This window comes from Fulmarus glacialis, unplaced genomic scaffold (genome assembly GCF_000690835.1).
Source record: "Fulmarus glacialis isolate BGI_N327 unplaced genomic scaffold, ASM69083v1 scaffold3929, whole genome shotgun sequence".
Classification (NCBI taxonomy): domain Eukaryota; kingdom Metazoa; phylum Chordata; class Aves; order Procellariiformes; family Procellariidae; genus Fulmarus; species Fulmarus glacialis.
Genome location: NW_009231280.1, coordinates 121616 through 143696, shown reverse-complemented (window position 1 = coordinate 143696; position 22081 = coordinate 121616). Strand labels below are relative to the sequence as shown.

Genomic DNA, 22081 nt, shown 5'->3' with positions numbered 1-22081 from the left:
GCACGCCGAGTGATGGGCTCCATTCCGACTCTGCTGCTCTGTCATGCATTGAAAACCAAATGGGAGAGAAGCAGCCTCACAGCACAGCCAGGGCTGGGCAGCCACACTGAAATATCAGTCAACTCACCAGAGTGTGCGCTTCCCCTGGGATTGGTAATTGGGTCACTAGTTCACTTAACCATTGTAAATTTAGTTTTCTTTTAGTCACGTGTAAATGTGGGACAGAAGAAAAGATACTTCAGAGCACAGAGCAGAATCTGATTTGTGTGCTAGGATAGGGACACAAAATAAGATTATTTTGGAATGAGAATGGTGAGGAGAGTGTGAATTGCTGCTTGGACCTGCTGGGCATGCCTCCAGGGGTGGGGGCAGGTGCCTAGATCCTACTGCTTGGGATTTGGCACAAAACTGGGACTCTGGGGTAGCAGGCAGAGAGAGATCAAAAGACAACTCAAAGAGAATTTCTCTGATCTTTGTTTTTGTCTCATAGTATGTCCAGTCTTATCCTTTGGGGGCCTGATTTGGGATTTTTGGAGGAAGGGGGATTGGATAGGGAGAGGGAAGGATTTGGCAACATTAAATAAAGAATATATTAGAAAGCTCTCAGGATTTTTTGTAGTAAAAAATTTGGCAGATGTTGACTGTAGAGGCAGTATCTCATATGCCTGCAATATTCCTGGAGATCTAGTACATGCCAAAAATTAGTACATTTTATAGCACGAAGATTTCTAGTGGGAATACTGTTCTGTACCAGATCTCTCATTGTAAGTCATTATTAAGATATATTTATCTCAGATCATGTGTGGCCGCCTAATAAGAGCCAGAAATAAAAAAATGCTATCTTTCTAAATCTTTGTTGTGATTATGGATAACCTGAATTGAATTTCACACAGTAGAACACATTTTTTAAATGCGCCCCATATGAATGCTTTCTGACAAACATGAAAAAATGTTAGTTCCTGTCTGGAACTTGTCTAAAGTATATGAGTAAGTCTGGTATTAAATAGATAAATAACTAAAATGGTGTATTACTTCCAGGGTAGTGAAAACACCTTTTATTTTTCCTCATTATAAATATGCAGTACATCTCACTAGCTGTTACAGAAGACTTTAATCTTTTTAAGTTTTAGGGAAGACTAAGCCCTTAGTCCATTTTGTTTTGGTGGCACCTCTGAAGAACTAATTTGATGGGTAAGCTGTACAGACAGTTCACATTCAGGGAAATAAGGGTGATGAAAAATTGGTTTATAAATCTAATAAGATACAGAGAATGGTTTCTACTCATTTGAAACAAATTCCAATGTGTAAACCATGACGGAGAGCTGAATTAATGTTGACAGTGAAGAGATTCTAAATCCAAAGGGACCATCTTGCTGACCTGCTCCTAAGGACGCTGAGCTGGAACAAGGAGATGAAGTAAAAAGTTACGTCAACTTTAACTGAAGCTGGGGAGGCTGATTTATTATTGTAGATAGCAGAGGGGCGTTCACCATCAAATTATCTGAGGTCCAGAGAGCAGGGGGATGGGGACGGAGGTTATCTGAGTGGTAGGCAGATGGTGTGTTACCATTCCTGTTCACAGAGTATGTTGATAAACCTCCTTCTGCCAAACGGAAATTGTCAACAAAACAGAGGTGTTGGTGTTTTATTTTCATCACGTGTTTTGTCTCCAGCAGGCAGTGTACTGAAGTATGAGGTTTACTCTGGATGGAAAGACCAATTTTTAAGTGAATCTTTGCTACAAGTTAAACTTACCTGGGCAAATAGAAGGGATCCAGAAGAACACCAAAGCACTCCCTGCTTCCCTCTGAGTCTAGAGGGAATATAGATGCTGCTGGCACATGACACTAGCTCAGCTGCACCACATGACATGATGCCCATTTCCTGCACCACTCTCACCTGGGTTCGTGCATAGGAGCTGATGCAATGCAGTGTGTCGGGGAGGTAATCTGTGTTGCAAAGGAGCAGCGGCAAAAATTTCATTAAATCTCTGTATCCCTCCTGAGGTAGCAGCAGTGCACTGACCCTGCCAAAAGGCTGGGGCGTATCTTCCTATGTGTTTTTTCTGTCAAACGTGAGTTTGCTTGTCAGAGGTGGCCTTTAACTTACGGCAAAACAGAGTTCACTCCAAATCTTGAGGTCCTATGATGTATTTGTGGTAGACTTACCATTTGCAGCAGCCTGTGTTGCATATAGTAATATTTTTGTCACATGTTACCAGACAGAAAGAAAGTATGATTGTTGCGTGATGTATATGCAGTACTGTGTTGTGCTCCAGACTGCCTAGTCTCTATATGCGGCTATATAGGAATTCTTAAGCTGAAAGCTTTGGAGAATTTGGGACAAAGTTTTGCTGAATTTTCTTCTGTTAAACGTTATCTCATTCTATAAACAGTCCCATGTCGCTCAAAATGTGCTTCAGGAAAGATGTTATAACCTGTCTCTACATTAATGGAAATAAAGGCGCATAGTTGTGGGGGAAACAGGGAGAGGAAATGCTTTGCTGTCTTATTTAAAGCAAGTTTCATAAAAACCTAGACACTAGAAACAAGCCAGGCAGTTTACTGAATTCACATCCTTGTAGGTTTATTTCTGCCTCTGTTTTCAAGGCAGCAGTGCTGCCAGTTGTATTTGGTACTAACTTTTCCCAGTGCTGCTGACAGTCCAAAGCCTTTTAATACTGTCGTTGCTGTGTCTTTGCAATCTCCAAACTGTGAGCATGGTATTAAACCCAGAATGCCTGAAGTTATTTCAATTCAGGAGACCGGCAGGACTTGATAAAGCTGTCATGATTGTACTTATGTCTGCAGGGCTTGGAAAAGATGCGAGCTGAGCCTTTGGGACAGAAAACAATACTGTGCCTTCCTAGATTGTTGCTCACCTCCGAGCTGCCACACGTTTCTTTGTTTCTCCACTCGCTTTCCCTTTTCCCTTATCATAAACAGGTTCTGGGGCATTGCTGTGAACTATCTGAGCTTGCTGATGGTATTTATCATTTGAGAAGCTTTCAAAATGCTACATTTCACTCCTGACAGTTTGCCTTCTTGTGTTCCCTTGTCATCGCTACAAAAAAAAAAAGCTTTCCTCACCTTTGCTGAGTTTCAAAGGCTCAGTTACCTTACAGTCACTTGAGCAGCTCTCATTCATACACTCTGCTAATCACCCAGTTATCAAGTCATTGTGCATTGATAATACTGTTTTACTGGTACACTCACTGTGCTGCATAACACTAACCAATATCAGATTATATTATTTTCTGGCCTTAAAACCAGTTCGGTTTCATGTCTGATACCAGAACTACTGTATAATGGCATCTTAGTTGGTTATGTTGTCTTCATTGTTCTGCTGTCTTTGCTGTTGCTCACTTCCACGTGCCTGTTACTGTGCAAGGGTGTTCTCAAAAAGAAGGGATCAAGCTCTTTTTATGGCTATTACCAAGGATCAAATGCTAGGATAAAACTTGGCCAATAATCATCAATTTCAGGTATCTTCCCTAATTCTTCTACATCCTTGTAGAGTCCATAAAATACTGAAAATATTTAACAGCAACAGGAGTATTTCATCATTTCATTTTAATACGCTGTTTAGGTATGCTTCTCCCAGAAGAGCAGTAGGGTGACAGAAAAAAGAAATATTCCAAAGAGTATCAATTGATCTTTACCTGCATAACCCTACCATCATATTTCCTACTCCTTCCCCTATAAGCACGAAATGAGCCTCCATATTAAGTAGATACTCTTTCTATTTAGGGTGCCCTAAGGTGCCAAAGTGAGGTACAACTGCTGGCTTTGAAGGGCTGTGAGACCACCTCAGTCAAAACTGTCAAATTTTTTTCAATGCAGTCTCCGAAAATTGTTTCCTCTGATGGTTCTTTAGTTTGTAAATGGGGTTGTTTGTGTCTTAGATGGAGTGGATGAGCCTTCCTGGGGCAGCACTGCTGTCTCAGCTGGCAACATCTCTTGCCTCAGGAAGGATGCCGAAGTTGGCTTTGTGGGATTAAAACTTCATTCTTGTGCCAAAGGGGTGTTCTTCCAGCTCCTATGTGAAGTTTTGTAGATCAAAACTTCTTAAATCCCATCTCACAAAGTGTAAAGATATTTCTGGTAGTTTAAACTGCACCTTCTTCAAGGATGTGTATCAGACACCAGTGTAATCCTGCAGTGATATTCCCTCCTTATAACGTGAAGTGTGCAGATTGCTTCCCTGGAAAGAGTAGGACTATTTAATTATCTCATATAAAGCAAGTGCTTAGTGGTTTATTTAACAGAGGAGATTGCACATATATACTCATTAAAATAAAATAGGGTGGAAAGAGGAAGTTTCCCAGGTTCCAGGAGAAGCCTTTGGTGGGTGTAGTCTTTTTGCCTACAAAAAGAATGAAATCCTTTGTCTTCCCCCTTGCAACAAAAATAAAGATGAATCTTGCAACATTTAAAAAAAAAAAAATTCTAAGCAGACATTTGAAAAGTCTAGAACTTTGCCAAATACACTTTTGAGCATTCTGATTTAGAAGAAGAAAATAGCTTTGGAGGCATTCAAAGTAAAGTCCTTGCATAGGTGATACTTTTCCATAGCGATAGAAAAATTCAGTGATGGTTAAGCTGACCACACTGAGCTAAGAAGTTAGCTTGTTCTTTGTGTGTATGTGGTATGTGCATGTACGTTGCATCTATGTGTCTTTGCATAGTTATTAATATTGGATATGATATGTGATATTAGATGGCATTTAAAACATTATTTCACTATATGTTTCAGTGGCATTTCATTGAATAATGGTTGTGATCCCATTGGAGTTAATTAGCATTATTATGGTAATAAGAGTATTCTGTACTTGATTTATGACTGTGCTCCTGATTGAGGTGAACTGTTGATGTGATAAAATATACCATAGGCAACATTTTTTTAATCTAAAGTAAGCACTCAATATGAAATAGCACAAAGAGGAATTCTTTTAGCTAACGTATTGCCAGCTGTTAATTCTAATCTTGCTTATTTATTAGTTTGAAGGTCTAAGATAGGTTTTAAACAATTTATCTGCAGTTTCAGCATTTGATGTAACGTGTAAGTGTCATTCTTTTAAATTCAAATAATAAATTCATCTCAATTTGTATGTGAACCCTGAGGGAAAATAATAAATACCGGATAACGATACATAGAAAAATACCTGGTTCTTGACAATGGTTAGTGAGGATGCTGTGTCATATCCACCTCGTCATTCCTTGGAGCTGTTTATTTCTTATTGATGCTGAAAAATCCCTTATGCTTAGATAATCCACTGAAATCTGGAGGTGTAAAGTAGTAATTAGTACCAGCATGGTATTGTATCTGGCCTCTCAGCTATCTGAAATGGGAACAAACTTCACATTCCCCAAATCTGTGGATGTTCCTGAACTGAGCTAAGCTTCAAATGTCAGTGAGGAAAGAAGTAACAGTGGATCAGTAAATACAGATGCTCAGCCAGAAAACGTCTGAAGAAAAATAATTTAAAACATTGTGAATGAGCCATAGTCCCACAATGGGAGATGAGAGGCGTAAGGACATTTCAACCCCATGTACCAGCTGCAAAGATAACTTTTCCAGGAGCTGGGAGAGAGGTTTTCTATGCATTGCTGGTGTGCTGAAGCATAGGTGACATTCCAGGCACTCTGGTTCCTAGACTATGCTCGCAGATAGATGCAGTTCTGAGGATAGTAGTAATTTCATTGGAATTGTCAAGTGGTTGATGCTTGGACACACACTCACGCATGCTTGTGCTCACAAACTTACCTGAGACTCTCATTTGTTAAACTAAAACAGATGTGATTCTCTCATTTAAAGGTAGGCATGTTCTTACGTGTCCATCAAAAGATGAATAGAACAGGCTGTAGTACTTGAAAAGCTCAAACTTCAAGGACAGTGCAAGGAGAATGGGGCAAAATTATGACAAGAAAAACTTAAGATGACTTGCCGTATCTATAGGGAAGAACAGTCTGCAAAAGAAGGTGATGGAAACTTCATTAGCCTGGATATGTTTTAAAAAGGTCTGAAGAAGTTTCCATTCTAGTGTACAGTAGGGAACAATCCTGTACTGATAGAGCAAGTGGCTGCATGACCTCAGAGAGATGTTCTGCCTTTAACTTCTATAACTGTAATTCCTGGTAAGTCTGTTTTGAATTAGAGCAATAGAGCACAAGTAAGAATACAGGTCTTGATTTGATTATGTGAAATTCAAACTGAATAAAATCACATCTTACATTAGATCATCATATGCACTTAGCCTTTGCCCTTCTTAAGGGAGGAGGAATTTTGACAAAGATGGATGCTTCCCTAAGCCCCAGATTTATTTATCAAAGACATGCTTCATTGTGGTCACTCATTTTAGCTTTAGAATATCAAATTACTAAAGATATAATTCTCCATAAAAGCCTGACTGTGAGATCACTTAACCTAAACAAAAAAGTGGAGCTAACTTTAACAAAATGGCTTGAGCTAAGAATCTGATAGCAGTAACTGAGCTTCATAATTAAGGATAACAATAGTTTATAAGGATTGAGAAGAAATGCAGAATCAGCGCCATAATTATCATTTTGTGAATGTGAATCGTGCTGTAATTTCTGCAGGGAGGAGTGCTACCTGCTGTCTATGCACAGAACAGGGGTACGAGGCCTCCGGAGTTCTATTTTTAGCCCTTTGCCATTTTTGTCTCCTCCTGTGATCTTGAGTAAATGATTAGGAGGCTGACCCAGTTCTCACTGAAGTCAGTTAAGATCATTTTTACTGTTTTCAGTGAGAGATGGATCAGGCTTTGAACTTTGTCTCGACATCCCATCTTCACAGCAGGAGTAATAATACTGCGATTTTGTCTTTGGTGTTGAAGAGTCGAGTCACGACTCTAAAGAACATAAAGGAGATATCACATCAGAGAAAGCCTAATAAGTCTCCTAAGCTTCAGCCTGCAGGCATAAGATGGGATTCACATCACTAGTCTTTAGTCAAGAAGATCAGATCTAAGCTAGTCATCCAAGTTCTCTCTCTAGTCAGTACTTACTGGCCTCTAGAGATGCCATCTCTTCCGTGCCTTTTACATGGTAAAACCTAGGTGACAAAGCTCTCTGAATCAATATGAGGAACCTTTCTTTGCCTGGAACTGCCTTTCACAGCCCCAGAACTTGATTAACACACATAAGGCAAACCAGTGCTGCCTCATTCCCCTTCAGCATATCTGAACATCTACTTAGGAAGTGCAGTGTCTAGGGTATGTCATTTGTGTTTAATGCGATAGTGTATCTGATCACCTGCCCGGTTCCCCTACCTCATGTTTTTCCTGATGTATACAACTAAACATCTTTTTCTGGCTGATCGGCATGGTTCACAACACATTGGAGATCTTGGAGACAGTTACCATGAAAATCTCTTAAATATAATAAACAAATAAAATAAAATACTGTGCAAGGGGAGATTGTTCTGGAAAACAAGATCTGGGCCATGAACTCTGCCCTAGACTACCATTAGACACAGCTATTTTTAATGTAATCTGCCTAGAAACATGCAGCAATAAACTAGTTACAAGTGCAGAGGGAAAACTACCTGGAACTGTTTTGTGAAAATGCACTTGGGTTGAAACCAAAATGCTGCACTATATTGATTGATGCCTTAAAAATGTGGGGAGGGGTCAGTGAAAAGTACAAATACATATGATTGGTACGTTTCTTTTTTTTTGTTTTTGTTTTGTTTGTTTGTTTTTGTTTTTAATTTAAAAAGAATGTTAAGATACTTGAATGCATCCAGAGGAGGGCAACAAAGCTGGTGAAAGGGCTGGAAGGCATGTCCTATGAGGAGCTGCTGAGGACTCTGGGCTTGTCTAGTTTGGAGAAAAAGAGGCTGAGGGGGAGACCTCAACAGCTTCTGAGGAGGGGACGTGGAGAGGGAGGTGCTGATCCCTTCTCCCTGTATCCAGTGATAGGACGCGTGGGAATGGTTCAAAGCTGCGTCAGGGGAGGTTCAGACTGGGCTTTAGGAAGCATTTCTTTACCGAGAGGGTGGCCAAACACTGCAACAGGCTTCCTAGAGAGGTGGTCGATGCCCCAGGCCAGTCAGTGTTTAAGAGGCATTTGGACAATGCCCTTAATAACATGCTTTAACTTTTGGTCAGCCCTGAAGTGGGACTAGATGATTGTTGTAGGTCCATTCAAACTGAACTATTCTATTCCATTCTATTCTAATTTGTTTCTAAGTGACTAAGATATTAGACTTCTTTAGCTTGCAATACGTATCATAAATAAGAAAGGCAAAGTATTTCTGTTCTGCTGCCTCTAACCTTATATTGGTCCAAGAATTAACTGATGCATTATTCAGTATTTTTAAATTTAATTATTTATTTATTTTTAATTATGAAAAAAATGCCAAATACTTTCAAAGCAGAATTTGGTCCCTTTGGTTCACTTGTACTGATCACTGCAATGCTATTTCCTGTATAACAGATGAGGCCAAGCACAAACTACATACAGCCAATGCTCTCTGATGTTGAGAATCAGTGCAACTCCTACTCTGGGTTTAAAAGATTTGGAGAGAACAGTTGACGAAACACTTCTCTGGCACAAAGATGACGGAGAAAGTGATGTTTCTTTCAACTTTAAGGAAATCTCTTAGGTAGTTTGCTGAAAGATCTGCGTTTGCATAGTGCATTTCCAATGCAGTGATGGCTTCATATGCATTAACCTGGAGACACGGTGGAATCTCGGCTGAGATTTGCTACCTGGGTCAGAGATGGAAATGGATCCAGACATTTTGGCACTTGTTGGTCTGAAATGCAAAAGAAAGCATGATAAATGTAACAGGCAAATTTCACATCAGCTTTTTCATAAACCATTTTTTTTCAACTTGGTACAGAATATCAAACTGTTAATAATTAATGAACCAAAGTTATGGGAATCCTGTTAGTAAATATTGCCACAGGATAGGAAAACAATCACCTCTGATTCCAAATTGTGGTAGGGATTGTTGTATAGGTTTTGCTAGTCTATTTTTTTTTCCATAATTGTGTTTCTTTTTTCTTATTTGCAAGAAAGAGAAGAGATACGAAAGCCTCCTGGTTCTGTCTAAAATGAATTCCAAAGGCATATATTACAGCCATTTCCATTCTAAAACCTGAAGGGTGCAGTTTCGTTTGCTTGTGATGGCAGATTTAATGATTGAAATAGGTAATTACGCAAAGACGAGTATAGAAAGGTTATTGAGAGATTTGAGGTGGAAGTTGGTTTTGACTTGAAACGGTGCAGAATGTACTTGAAACGGTGCAAAAATGCCCGTTAGCAGATCAGCGAGAATTTCAAGGGTTTACATATGACAGTTCTCTCAGAGGTTAATGCAACGTTAGGAAAAAATACCACACGCCCCTAAATTTTCAGAGAGCATATCATTTTATAAATCATAGATTATTTTTCTGTGGAACTTGTGCTATTATTGTTTGACAGGAACTAATTTCCACAGATGTGGAAGACAGATTCTTCCAGGGATATTCCCTCTGGAGGGATTAGCCATTTTTGGTGTCACCTTCCTCAGGATGCTACAGCAAACCTTCCATCGATCTGTGGTTTGCAGAAAAGGGGACAGCCATGATTGTCCTTCTAGTAGCAAAAATTTCCATCTGCGGTTGCATTGGCTCTTACCTTCTTCCAAAGTTTTGATGCCAGTTTGGAGATGTATGTAGATCCTGTGCTCGTGATAGATCCTTCCAGATCCCACCCTGCCTGATCCAGGGTTATGTCACACCAAAAAAGTATAAAGTGCTTCAAAAAAATGAAATAAGGGTCTGTACTCTGAAGAGCTTACTAACAAGAGAGTGAGCTCAGGATGAAAACGTATGAAGCAGGCAAGCAGTGCAGCATTATGGTACCAACCAGGATGAAGCTCTCACGTTCAACATAGCTTTAGTTCAGCACTTCTAGAGAAATAAATGTACATGAAAATATTTGATATGTGTAACAACTTCTGATGTGATTTATGTGCACTTGAAGCAAATGAACAGAACAAAAGTAGTGCAGGCCCTCACCAAATAACTAGCCTCTAGCTTGTTTGGCCTGTGCTGTGTTTATATCTCATCTGACAGTAGATGACAATCCTTTCACGAATACATGAAACTCTGAGGTTCAAGGCGAGTATGGTTAACTCCCAAATGTGGTTGCTTATCTGAAATGTATCTAAACGTCTTAAATCTGCAACAGTGAGATGGAAATCTCTCAGCACCAGGCCTTCCTTCTAGAATGACAGGCATAAAGCCAATAGTGTTTTTCCTATCATAAGCTGCACCTGTTTTTAAAACCCAGACACTTAGCTGGGAACTGTGGACAAAAATAACAGAAAAAGAGGTGAACAAAAATTTCACCATACTTAAAATGTGCTGTGTTCAGGCTCCTTGTGCACCACACATTTAAGCAAACGTGTCCAAAATTAGGTATGAACGCTTCAGGGGAAGCACCACTGTAGGCTGACAGTGCCTGGCACAGCCCAGGGGAAACACTGCGTGTACCTCCTTCCACATCCAGCCAGCTTCCTAGCAGAAAATCCCCTTTGCCTTTGGAGAACCCCGTGCCCACTGCATCCATTACTGTCTGTGCAGTGTGTCCAGAGCCTCTGTTGAGGCCAATCTGCACTACTTTTTTCCCTGAAATCTAGGGCTCAGCCTACACCATTTTCACCATGCAGTGTATTTATATCTGATCATCATATTGGTGAACTGACCTCATCTAGATGTAATTAGGTACATCACATGTTGGAGTCAGTAAACTTGTAATGCTTTTCAGCAGAGATGAACATAAGTGTGTTAGGGACAAATGCAGCAAAGCTGCATTCATACTGTATTTCAGCGAACGTGTTTGTGTCTCAAATCTGTGTCATAAGCAGAGAGTGAATGCATTTAAAAGTGTACTAAATATTATAAATAAAAGCAGGGGACAACCTTCTCCCCAGGGAGGTGGACTGGTGTTTGAGCTGTCGTAGTGGTAATGTGTGAAAAACCCTGGAGTGGAGTAGACTTTGAAAAATAGTGCTAGCTTTGGCATTATCTCCAAATACTATTGGAAAAGGATCATTCAGAAAGGATGCTGTTAAGTGAAACTGGACCCTAATTCAGATCATATTAAAAGGAACATTTTTTACAAATTCTCAGCTAAAGAGGTTTCCAAAAAATGATTATTAAAACATAACATTTTGCCACTGTTAACAACCTAACCATTATAGCCATGGCCTGAAAGTGAGGCAATAAATATTTACTATTGGTAACAAAACTGTCTAGAATATGTTCTTCACAGTCCAAAAGGAGAAATGCAAATACTGTACATTTATAGTCAGCCCTCAGAAACTGGGAAAATGAACAGTGAATGAGCTGTTTTCTTTCTGCTTTTTATAACTGGAAATATTTTCCCCCATTAAACACTTGGAGGCCAGTGTCTCATCTTTGTATTGAATATTTTCTCCAGCAACAACTATTGACTACAGCAGGATATTATCTAAGTAAGAATAACATGACTTGATTCATGGCTTTTATGTCTGACAGTGTTCCTTTAATGCTCAGAAGTACATGTGTGTCCACAGTGTTCAAAGGTATTTGGTGTATATGTATAAAATTAATGCATTTTTAAACTGAGGAGGATTCTCAGTAGGATTTTGAAAAGGAAAGCGCTACAATTCTGCTTCTGTTGATGGGGAGGTTAAAATTCCCAGTGGGAGCAGTCTTAGGCCAACGCTGAGCATTTCTGAAGATCTCACCCGGTACTGGAAACACCCTTAAGCTGATATCTTTGTCTCTCCTTATATTTGCAAGTGTTAAATGCCATAGAGCTATTGGCCTCAACTTGAGTGAAGAAAGCTTTTCTATGACAGCAAGGGCTGGCTACATTTAGTTAGCTAAACGTAGCTGAGTAAACCATAGCTCCATGGCTACGGAGAAGATGACTGCACTCCCTTTCCATTTCTGCTGTTATTTGGGGGACTCTCTGGTGTATTAGTTCAGTGGTGTTTTCCAGAAATGTGAAAGAGGGAGAGAAAGGATGGGCAGGTAGTTTGAAAGCTGAGATAATTTTGATGGAATTCACCTCTGTTCCTCCACAGTCTGGCATGTCTTGGGTACATCGCTTAGCTTCTGCGTTCTTCAGTTCCCTCTCTGTAAAGTAGGGGTAATACATCTCATATTGCAAAGGCTGTGGCTGTGGGGTAAATCTATTCAGGTTGGTGAAGTCTTCAAATTCTTATGGAGGGGCAGGTACGTACCTCGGACAGACTGGACATGATAACATTCCAAAGCAATCTGAGCATTACATATTGGCAGCTGCAAGATAATCAAATAGACTTACTCCATTTAGAAATGTGAGACAGAACAGTAGATGAGAGGAAAATATATAGAAGGAACTTGAAGACATAGTCTTCTCAAGTTATCTCACAAAAGCCAGTGAAAGGCAAATGTTTCTTGAGGCTGAGACATCTCTGGCTAACATGATTACATGCTGTAATGTGATAGCCGTTGGGAGGCCTTTGCAACGAGCTTGTAGCCGAGTGTCACATGAGGCACCTAGGCTTCTGAGGTGGTTAGTCCCACTTGCGTCATTACATTATCTTTGAGAAATTCCAGGGGACTTGGAAATAAACAAGTGCACAGTCCTGTTGCTGTGCCTGGCAGGATTGGGCCAGGGTGGTGTGTTTCAAATAAATTATTTTATGTGTACTCAGGGATTAGTCTATTAGTGGCTTTATACATTCTCCTTTCACAGATGGCAGTGCCAGTAGGAATTATTACTATTGTTTTAAAATTCTGGTAATCACTTGCTTTCATGCCTTTGAAAGTATAAACAGCCTGTTTCAGGGGTTTACTTGCCACAGTTGTATTACTCATACTCCGTTTCTTGCTTTGTTTGCTGGTAGAATACGTACACCAATGCAGACAAGCTTTTGGAGGCTGCAGAGCAGTTGGCTCAGACTGGGGAATGTGACCCTGAAGAGATCTATAAAGCAGCCCGGCATCTGGAAGTACGGATTCAGGACTTTGTCCGGAGGGTGGAACAGAGGAAACTTCTCTTGGACATGTCAGTCTCCTTCCATACCCACACCAAAGAGGTAAGATGTGCATAAGGGAATTTTTCTGTGTATTGCGGAGTGTTGCAAGAGGCTGATTCTGAAAACTCAGATGACATTGAAAAGGCATCTTCACCATGCAGGGATGATATCCAGTTCATTTGATGCATATGACTAACTGTTGTAAAGAGGAAGCAAAATGTGAATGAAACATCTGACTGATATAGTACATTAAAATATAGGGACAGTATATCTAACGTATCAAGCGGTGCTTAATTCACAGCTAGAACGTGTTGTTATAAAGCAAGAATTCTCTGTACGAACATGAGTTGATATTAACACATTAGGTATAAACATGCTAGCAGTGTGATACATATCTTCAGAGGGGTTCCATTTGAATGTAATGTTAATTAATGTAGCCATTATTATTAAGTGTTACTGGAAATCTTACATTGTTTAATGAGGCAGACTTCACTTTTCAAAATTATGGTTTAAAGAGCAAATAGCCACATACTGATACAATGAATCAGCGAGGACCTGAGTAAATGCTGTTTAGTGTAATTGAAAAATATCCAGAGATAAGGCTGTCTCGCCAGAGATACAGTGGACAGGACATCAAATGGGAGGCCACTGGGGATGTAATTAAAGCATACTTCACATTTTTCTGCAGACCAAAGGCTATTCAGTGATGAGTGACTTTTAAAAATAGGGTTTCTGCTGAGAAAGATGGAATTAGTCAGAAAGGTTGTTTTCATGCTCTGCAGCATCTGTTTGCAAAAGTATACTTGATCAGAAAGATGCTCTTAGAAGCTGAAAGCTTTGCCTGCGTTTACATGTTACAAACAAGTTGTGTGTAGCAGCCTTCAGCATGTTGGGGAGCCTCCTTAAATAGAAGCTGTATGCATATGTATGCACACACACACACACACACACACACATATATATGGAAGATAGTTGGAGTTACAGTGTGTCCATTATAGCTGTTGATACATGAAGGTTTTCCTTTTACATCCTGCTTCTGCAATATACTAAAATCTAGTTACTTTAAGTTTGTGAATAGTACTATTGTTTCCAGAGTAGCTCAAACGCTTGCAGCTATGCTTGTCTGCCGCAGGGGAAACTTAATTGGTTATTTCCTCAGTCAAAATTATTTCATAACAGTTTCCTACTGTGATTAACCTCGCTTCACCTATGCAGGTGGTGACTAGTAACACAAAGATAGGCATGACTCCAGGAAGTTATCAGTATAATATGTTTTCTATCATCTAAATTTCTTCTGATGATTACTGGTACTGTGTAGCCTAATTTGGGTTTGGGAACTAGAGCTTCCCTGTATGAAGGGCTTTCGATTGCAGTGCACTATACTCACTTCTACCCTTCTTCAAGAAGAAGGGAATTTGCCTGCTCCACTGACCTGATTTTAATGAGCCCTGTTTTGGTGTATATAAAATGCAGATGTATAAAAATGCACATTTTTTTGAAACTATTAAAAAACCAGTCTTTTGTGACAGCATCAATGCTGTTACTAGATATTAAGAGTAAACCCTAAATCTCTGCCTCATTGATGTTTACCCATGGGACAGATTGGTGCTGTGATGCCTTTTTGGAAAGCTCAGTAAGTACTTGCTGTCAGTTTTAGGGAGATCCAGAGTGGACAGACTCCGGGTGCCTCTCTCTCCCCAGAGGAACAGATGAGGGAGCTGTAGCACAAAACTGGGACATCAGCAAAGTCAGGGTGGACCCAGGAATCCACCATCATCAGAATGAATGACAGCGTCTTGCAAAGAGACTGCTAAAGTTATTGCAGTCTCCAGCAGTGCCCCAACATCGGAGGATGCACAGTAGCTCTGCAAGAGAAAGGAAGTTTTCACTTCCTTACCCCTGTGTTAATTCACTCCTGTGGGGGCCAAACACTCTGGTTTTCTGCAGGTTCACTGAATTCCATTGTGTGTCACTATCTGCCTCCTTCAGTGACAAGTTTCTGCACTGGTGGGAGTCACAGAGCCCAATACCTCATTTTTTTGCCAAAAATAATAAGTGAGGAAGTCGCTGCGGTTTTAGTATTTGTCTGCCAGCTGTGGGGATCCCCACAGACACAGTGAAGTAACCAAGGACTGCCAGGGGGGACCTGGTGCAAAGGGCAAAGCATTACAACAAGAGAGCCTTAGCACATGTTTGGATCTATATTTGCCTTTTTATGCTATAAATAGATTTGCTCAAGTAGAAATGACTCATTGCTTGGCCTTGCTTGGCACTTCATGTATATTGTAAAATGGCAAGTTAACCAATGTAATTGTCGTTCTTTAATATCAATATAAACCAGATAGCTGGATTCCTCAAAAATGAAGAAATACAAATGTCTTTCCTTTGCCACCATTCCTGTGATACTATTATGTCCTTTCTCTGTTTCACACCAACTGATCTCAGTTGATTCCTCCCGGGGCCCTGACTAGGAAATGTGCTCAGCCCTGGTGAGACCTCCCAGCCTACAGAGCTGGGCTGGACCAAATGCAGGTTCTTGCTCTAGCCACTCGCCTACTTGTCCAGGTCAGATCTGCACCATCTATGCTCATTTTATGAAACTGCTGAAAAATAAATTCACTGTATTTGCTGGGATTTCGGTCCCAAACAACAAAGATAACATTAGATTCCAGTTTTAAAGTCAGGATTTATCATGCAAAATTCCCTTTGAGTCAGTAGCAGTTTTAATTGAGTTAAAGAGTTCAGAGTCACATTTAAATTCTAGCAGATGTCAAGGCAAAAAATCCTTTTGCTGCAGCAGTAAAATACAGGAAGATCTGAGATCATTTGTGCTGTTTTACCAGGAGGCATTCCAGTTACAGTGCTGACACATGCCTCCCTGATTAACCTTGCCCCTCCTACCTGCCATGCTGTGCCAGATGCTGGACTGTACGATGCCCATCCAAACCCATCACCTGGGAATGTCTTGGGGCGAGGAGAAAGCAGTTTGACTGGCATGTTAACATGTTTAACACCTAACATATTTTGCGTTATTCTAGAGGGCATTATTAGTTATTTAATAATAACCATCATTATTCATTTCACCCTTTGTAGTTCTTAAAACCATTTCTTAAACTATTAACAACTGTTTCTCTTATGTCCTTTGAAACAAACAGTTCCCTTCATGTTTTCTTGGCAATAATGCAGGAAACTATGGCCTAGATGTATTTTTCATCTAAGTTTCCCAAATTCTCGTTATTTCTTGATACATTAATCTACTGAGACAGAGCTGGTGAAAGGGAGAATTAAGTGGAAAGAATTGGTCTCACTGACATGGTTTTTATGGAAATATTCTAAATATCTTCCTGCAATGAACATGTCGCTTCTGACAGTCTTCCTAGCACAGATGAACTACACTTCCGATGCGATAATTCCCAGCTGTGGATGAGTGCTCTGATTGTGAACTTCTCACTGCTTCACCTGTTCTCTGCCCACCTCTTCATCTCCACGTGTGACTACTCAGATTCCCAGCATTTGAAAAACTTTTAACAGCTCCCATTTTAAAAAAGTGATCTTGTCAAAGAAATGTTTCTTTTTGTAATCTGCCTTGCTAGAATTTCTTCAGGACAATATATAGTGTTGAATTAGGGAGTTATTTAAATCCAGATATCCCGTGAGCAATGAAAGAGTGGCTTCTTTTTTATACTACAGTAGACTTGAATCACTGCTTGTTTCACATGAAAGCATTGTAAGAGGATTCCTTCTGCTAAACACTGACTTATACAGTTGAAGGAATATGGAAAAGACTGTCAATTAAGCATAACAATAATTTTGATTTTTTTTTTTTTTTTTTAAGTGGCCTTACTTAAGAATACATGCAGTAGGCTGAAATGATGATTTTCTGGTATGGTAAAAATATTTTAGAGGCATAAATTTAGAGCAGTCCCCTAAGTGATTGTTAGTGTCATAACTCATGAGTAATGTAGTTGTCCTATTGCCATGCCTATAAAAGAGATGCTGTGTGTCCCACTGTCCTACAGTATTCATTATGCTCTTTTAGTTTATAGTCAATATTTTCATACCCTTTTAGGCCAAGCCATTCCTGATGGTATGAGCAGAAACCTGGTACCTTGGGAATCAAATCCAATTACCTGTATGGCAGGGTACAGTTATAAATTATTATCAATTGGATAAATGCATTCAACAGACTTGTACCCCAATCATTTCTCTCAGGATTAAGTATGACTGAATTCAGATCTGAATCAATTACTGGCAGGATTGTCAGATCTTGCAGTTTTATCACAAATCTCATGATAGTTGATATTTTTCTGTGAGCTCTCAACTGCTAGGATCAAATGATGATACAGGATTCTTGGCTGTCATTGCATTTTGTTTAAAAGAGAATAATTTTTGAGCCTCCTGGAGAAGAAGTTGCAGATGTGATAAAATCACACCCTGAAGACTCAAAAACCTCAAGGCATATAATAAAAACATCTTGTAATTCATTGTCTGAATCTTAATATTTTACGTTGGTCTCACAGTTTTATACTTATGGTTCTGAAGTGTACTTTACAATTCCAAGTATAAAAATGTAGACACAAAAGAGCTCTGTCACCATTTCCATATCATTAAAAACTTTTAAAATCCTCTTGCATAATTAAATGATGACTTAGCATCTTGTAAATGTCTTTACTTTCCATAAAGATTTTCTTCTCTGTTTAGCAATTGTAGTTTTGTTTTGCCTGGCTTAAAGTAGCACGAAATAGTGCTACCAGCAGTTTCTGATACAGCTTCAGTGCTGAGGGTTTAAACAACAGTATAGAAAGGCCTGGGAATTACTTTTGTCAAGTAAGTGTTGAGATGAGGCTACACATAGATAGCTGTGGGTGATATCTACATGCAAATAAACTCTTGGCTTCATCGGCGGGATTTTAAGGTTTTACGATTAATGTAGGTGTTTAAGAGCAAGTATATGTACCTGAGTGTATTCTCTATATAACTGAAGTAAAGGTTTGTTGTGTTACTTGTTGTATTGGCTGATAATGAAGTTGCTAATTTAAGAACAAGAAGGAATTTCACTGAATTTAGATCCATTTACAGTATATGGGTCTTACCTGAACTACAGAGCAGTTCTGCAATTGCTTCATAGCTCTTCGGGGCATGAAAAGCATCTTTTACCACCTCTAGGTTTTTTATACCTCAGTGGGTTTCAGATTACCACCTTTGTGTTGCCTTGAGTCCTGCAAGACAGCAGCAAAAAGCAGGAGAGGCAGTAGTGTAGTTTCAGGCCATGTGCCCTGTGCTTTGTTGGCCCATGGTAGGTCAGAAGAGCAATAGGATGGACGAGGTGCTCAGTATGTGGAGCCTGCCAGGTCTACCTGGCCCACAGAATGGGGGGATGAGTATACTCGGGAAATACTCAATGTTGAGAAAAATGAACTGCCAAACCCTTAACAGGTTCTTACTGAACATGTGCAAACTGGAACTTGGCAGAGGTCTTCTGAGTGACCAAATTTGGGCAAATTTTCACAGGGATGACATAATGTATATTCTTGACATCAAGGCTAAACCCTGCAAAATTTCAAACCCTTTTTTCAAACCCTTTCTTAAAAGCGTGGAGGGTCTGGAGCATCTCATGTGAACAGAAATAAGACTTCTTTTCTAACACAGGCAAAGTCCTTTTCCCCCTTCCTCTCATTCTGGGCCTTTTACCTCAAAATTCATCAAGTTCAGCCTTAGGCAGATACCTGGTATGGAAAGTTTCACTCTGAGCAGCTTGTCTGATAAGGCCATGAGAAACTGAGAGCAAAGTCCTGGACCATTAAGTGTCAGGCAATTTCCTATATCAGCAGGTCACCTTGGTCACCCCATAGATATCAGTGGGGTTACTCAAGTGAGTAATGGGAGTGGGGTTTACCCTGTCAGTTAGGAATAGTAACAGTGTTTTATTGCAGGCACTGCTAACTTAATTTTACTTGATAACCACGGTCTGTGAAATTAAATTCTCTCTGCTTTGGTTGAATATCATGATTAGGACATTATGTCAGTGTAGGTCACTAATTTTGACAGGGCTTGGCCCTCACGTTGTGGCAGAATTGCTGGGAAGCAGGGAGCAGAAAGCTCATGGGGCTAAGGTCTGCTGCAGTTGACTCTCATCAGAAGAGTTGACAGAATGAATCAAAGTTAAACATGGAGCAAACATGATGGTGGTTCTGGGATATATTGTATAATCCTGTCATTCATTGTAAATTGACCCAGGATTCAAAGTTAATGTTACTGAACTTAATAATTTGTTGTTTAACTGTTAATATTGACATTTCAGAGCAATCGCCCATTAGATAAGAGACTTGTGATGAAGGGGATAATCAGTTTAGCAATTCCACTTGCTGTCAACTTCTAGAAGTCCTGAAAAGGTCTTGGTCTCTGAAGATGTGTACCACAAAGTATTTGTCTTACACACTTGTACACTAGTCCTGTTCTGGACAGTGATTTTGTTCCTTTTCTCATATTATGGCCAGATTTAAAAAACAGTGAAAGCATAAAACACTAAAATGACCCAGGCTGGCTCTCTGCACAAAAAATATTCACTGACTGGCCATTTCACATCCCAGCACTTTTCAGGGTTAGAATGAAGTACCATGTGCCTTGTTCAAAAGCTGGAAATTTTGTTCCTTCAATGGGATAAAATGAACAGCTGAAATACATACAAAGCAGCATACAAAACCGGACTTTGAAAATACCTGCCCCTCCTCTCACTGCAGGGCTGTGAAAAATCAAACCTTAAATTTATGCCTTTTACAAGTATAAATGATGTTTTTGCTGGGAGCTGAATCAGTGTAGTTTGATAGAGGGAGTAGTATAAGCAGAGAAATCGCAAAACAAGGGGGTGAAAAAAGCAAATGCTTTTATAAGGGATTAAGTAAATGCTGATTTTAAAAAAAAAAAAAAAGTGCTCAGTTTGTAAACATCCTGATATTCCCATCAGAGGTGGATTTGCAGGCAGAGAGCAGAGGATGTGGGAGAAATGAACTGCCAGATCTGCACATACAGGTAACGTGTGCAGTCCTTTGCCTGGATGGTAGTTTCCTTGGAGAAGACAGATATGTTGCCAGCTTACTGTTATCGTTCTGATAATTGGGGCTGTAGAGAGAGCTCTGCTGGTCTAACAAGCGTTATTTTTGTGTGAGCTATGTAAAAGTTTACTCTGGGTTATCAGCAATCAATTACCATGAAGCAGCAAAATCAGAGCAAATCCCTCTCCAACTCCAGAGCATAGACTGTGGCTTTGACCAAAATGCAAACATTCACCAGTCATTCGCGTTAGTGGTTTCTTTGCAGAGTTAAATCTTGTTTGTAAAGCTACCAAAGATCTGGGACTGAGAAACCAGGAGAGCTGGGGTGGTATGGGGTGCCCCTCTTTCCTGTCCATTTGTTGTCTAGAAGCAAATTTTTTTCATGAAGGATTAAGAAGCTGGGAACGGAGAGAACTGTGGTACCCTGGCAGCACATCCTGCTCTTGAGCAGGGGAGTTTGAAGCATGGCCAAACCACTAGTGTATAAAATTCTGCCATCTGTGATGGCAAAAAATTGTGAGACAGAATCAAGGTAATAAGAATTAAATGTTTGTAAATGCAGCCATACAGACCAATCTCCAGAAGTTGAACCTGCAGCAGAGCAAGGGCAGGTGCATGGAAGAGAAGTACTTTCCATCGTTCTGCCTTGTACTAGCCAAAGGATTCCTGTAGACTGCATTTAAGTTCACACTTTGATATCCGCATTTTTCAGGCCATTCACCAGCATTTTGTCTGTCTGCTTGGCTTCACTCAAATATCGTCACAGGCTTTTGAGAGCCCTTGCATGTGTTTCATGTGTTATGGAGACAGGTCTCCAGCCTGTATGCCTTGCACTCCAGATAACAGTGGTTCATGCTGCAGCTAGAAGGGTGTTTTATGAGCACCTTTAAATAGGTTGTGCCAACTCTCACAAAGTACCCTTTTATTAGTCATATTACAGCCCATTTTCCCAATTTCCTGAAGCTGAGGAAGATGAGCTTCTCCCAGTTCCAGTGTGTGGGCTTGCAGCTTTTACTGCTGTGTACGAAGGCAACAGAGTGGGCAGTCAGTGCCTGTGATAATTTGCATACTGTGTAAATCTTCATCAAAGCCATACAGGGATACCCCTGTAATTCACTCATCACTCAAAAGACACATTCTGTTGTGCCTTAAGTACACGTATGCAACGGAGTCTACAAGTCTACACAACTAGTTTAAAAAGGTTAGTGTCAGTGTAGAGGTTCAAGTTGATGGATCCAATAAGACTGGTTAGAGAAAGGTCCCACAGTTTGTTTAATCCTTAGCAAGTTTCAGAATGATTCAGAATTGTCACAAGTGATTTATTTCTGAGATTCCTAGGGCATAGTGCACAAAGTTGCACAAAAGGCTCAAAGCAGCAGATCAGGGTAAGACTGCAAGTGATATGGCCAGTCACAGGAAAAAGCACAGAGGGAAGCGGTAGTGCAACTCCCATTTGAGAAGTAATGAAACATTTAGAACCAGTGAACAATTTAGAGGAAAATGTAATGGTACCTGCATTTATTTAAGTAAATTGCTGAATTTGTAGTGTATATTTTACAGCTATGGAAAGCTCCTCCTGCACCAAATTGTACTGTATTACACTGGTGTAAATCTGAGCAAATCTTCTGATGTAACAAGAACTTCTCCAAGCCTATTACCAGTATGATCAAGTGCAGAATTTAATTTGCTTAGTACAATTACTGCAGTTAATTACATCCAGATTCATAATTACAAATAACTTATATTAAAATTATACCAGAAGAGGAACATGTTTCTGCAATTCATGGTGGTAGCAGAAGCAGCACAGAACATGTACATCTGATTCTTCCGTTATAAGCCAGCTTTCTCTCCTAGAGCGAATAGCCCCTGAATTACATTTACATGACCTTGGGCTGGGGATCTACACACTCCCTGATGTAAGTGTAGCTACCCAAATCACGTTTCCCTTGAGAGGAGATTATTTTGTGCTGTACCAATCTGGTCCATGCAGGACTTGGAAAAAG

The 22081-nt window shown here is 40.0% G+C and overlaps 1 protein-coding gene across 1 annotated transcript in view; it reads left to right on the top strand.

The window, feature by feature from the left end:
• The window catches only part of KALRN (kalirin, RhoGEF kinase), a gene marked incomplete at both ends in the record, with an annotated part of 195652 nt that overhangs the window by 64453 nt on the left and 109118 nt on the right, over positions 1 to 22081 (top strand). The window contains one exon of the mRNA XM_009584498.1: positions 12895 to 13086. Coding sequence (XP_009582793.1) covers positions 12895 to 13086 — 192 coding nt within the window. The remainder of the gene's footprint in view (positions 1 to 12894; positions 13087 to 22081) is intronic.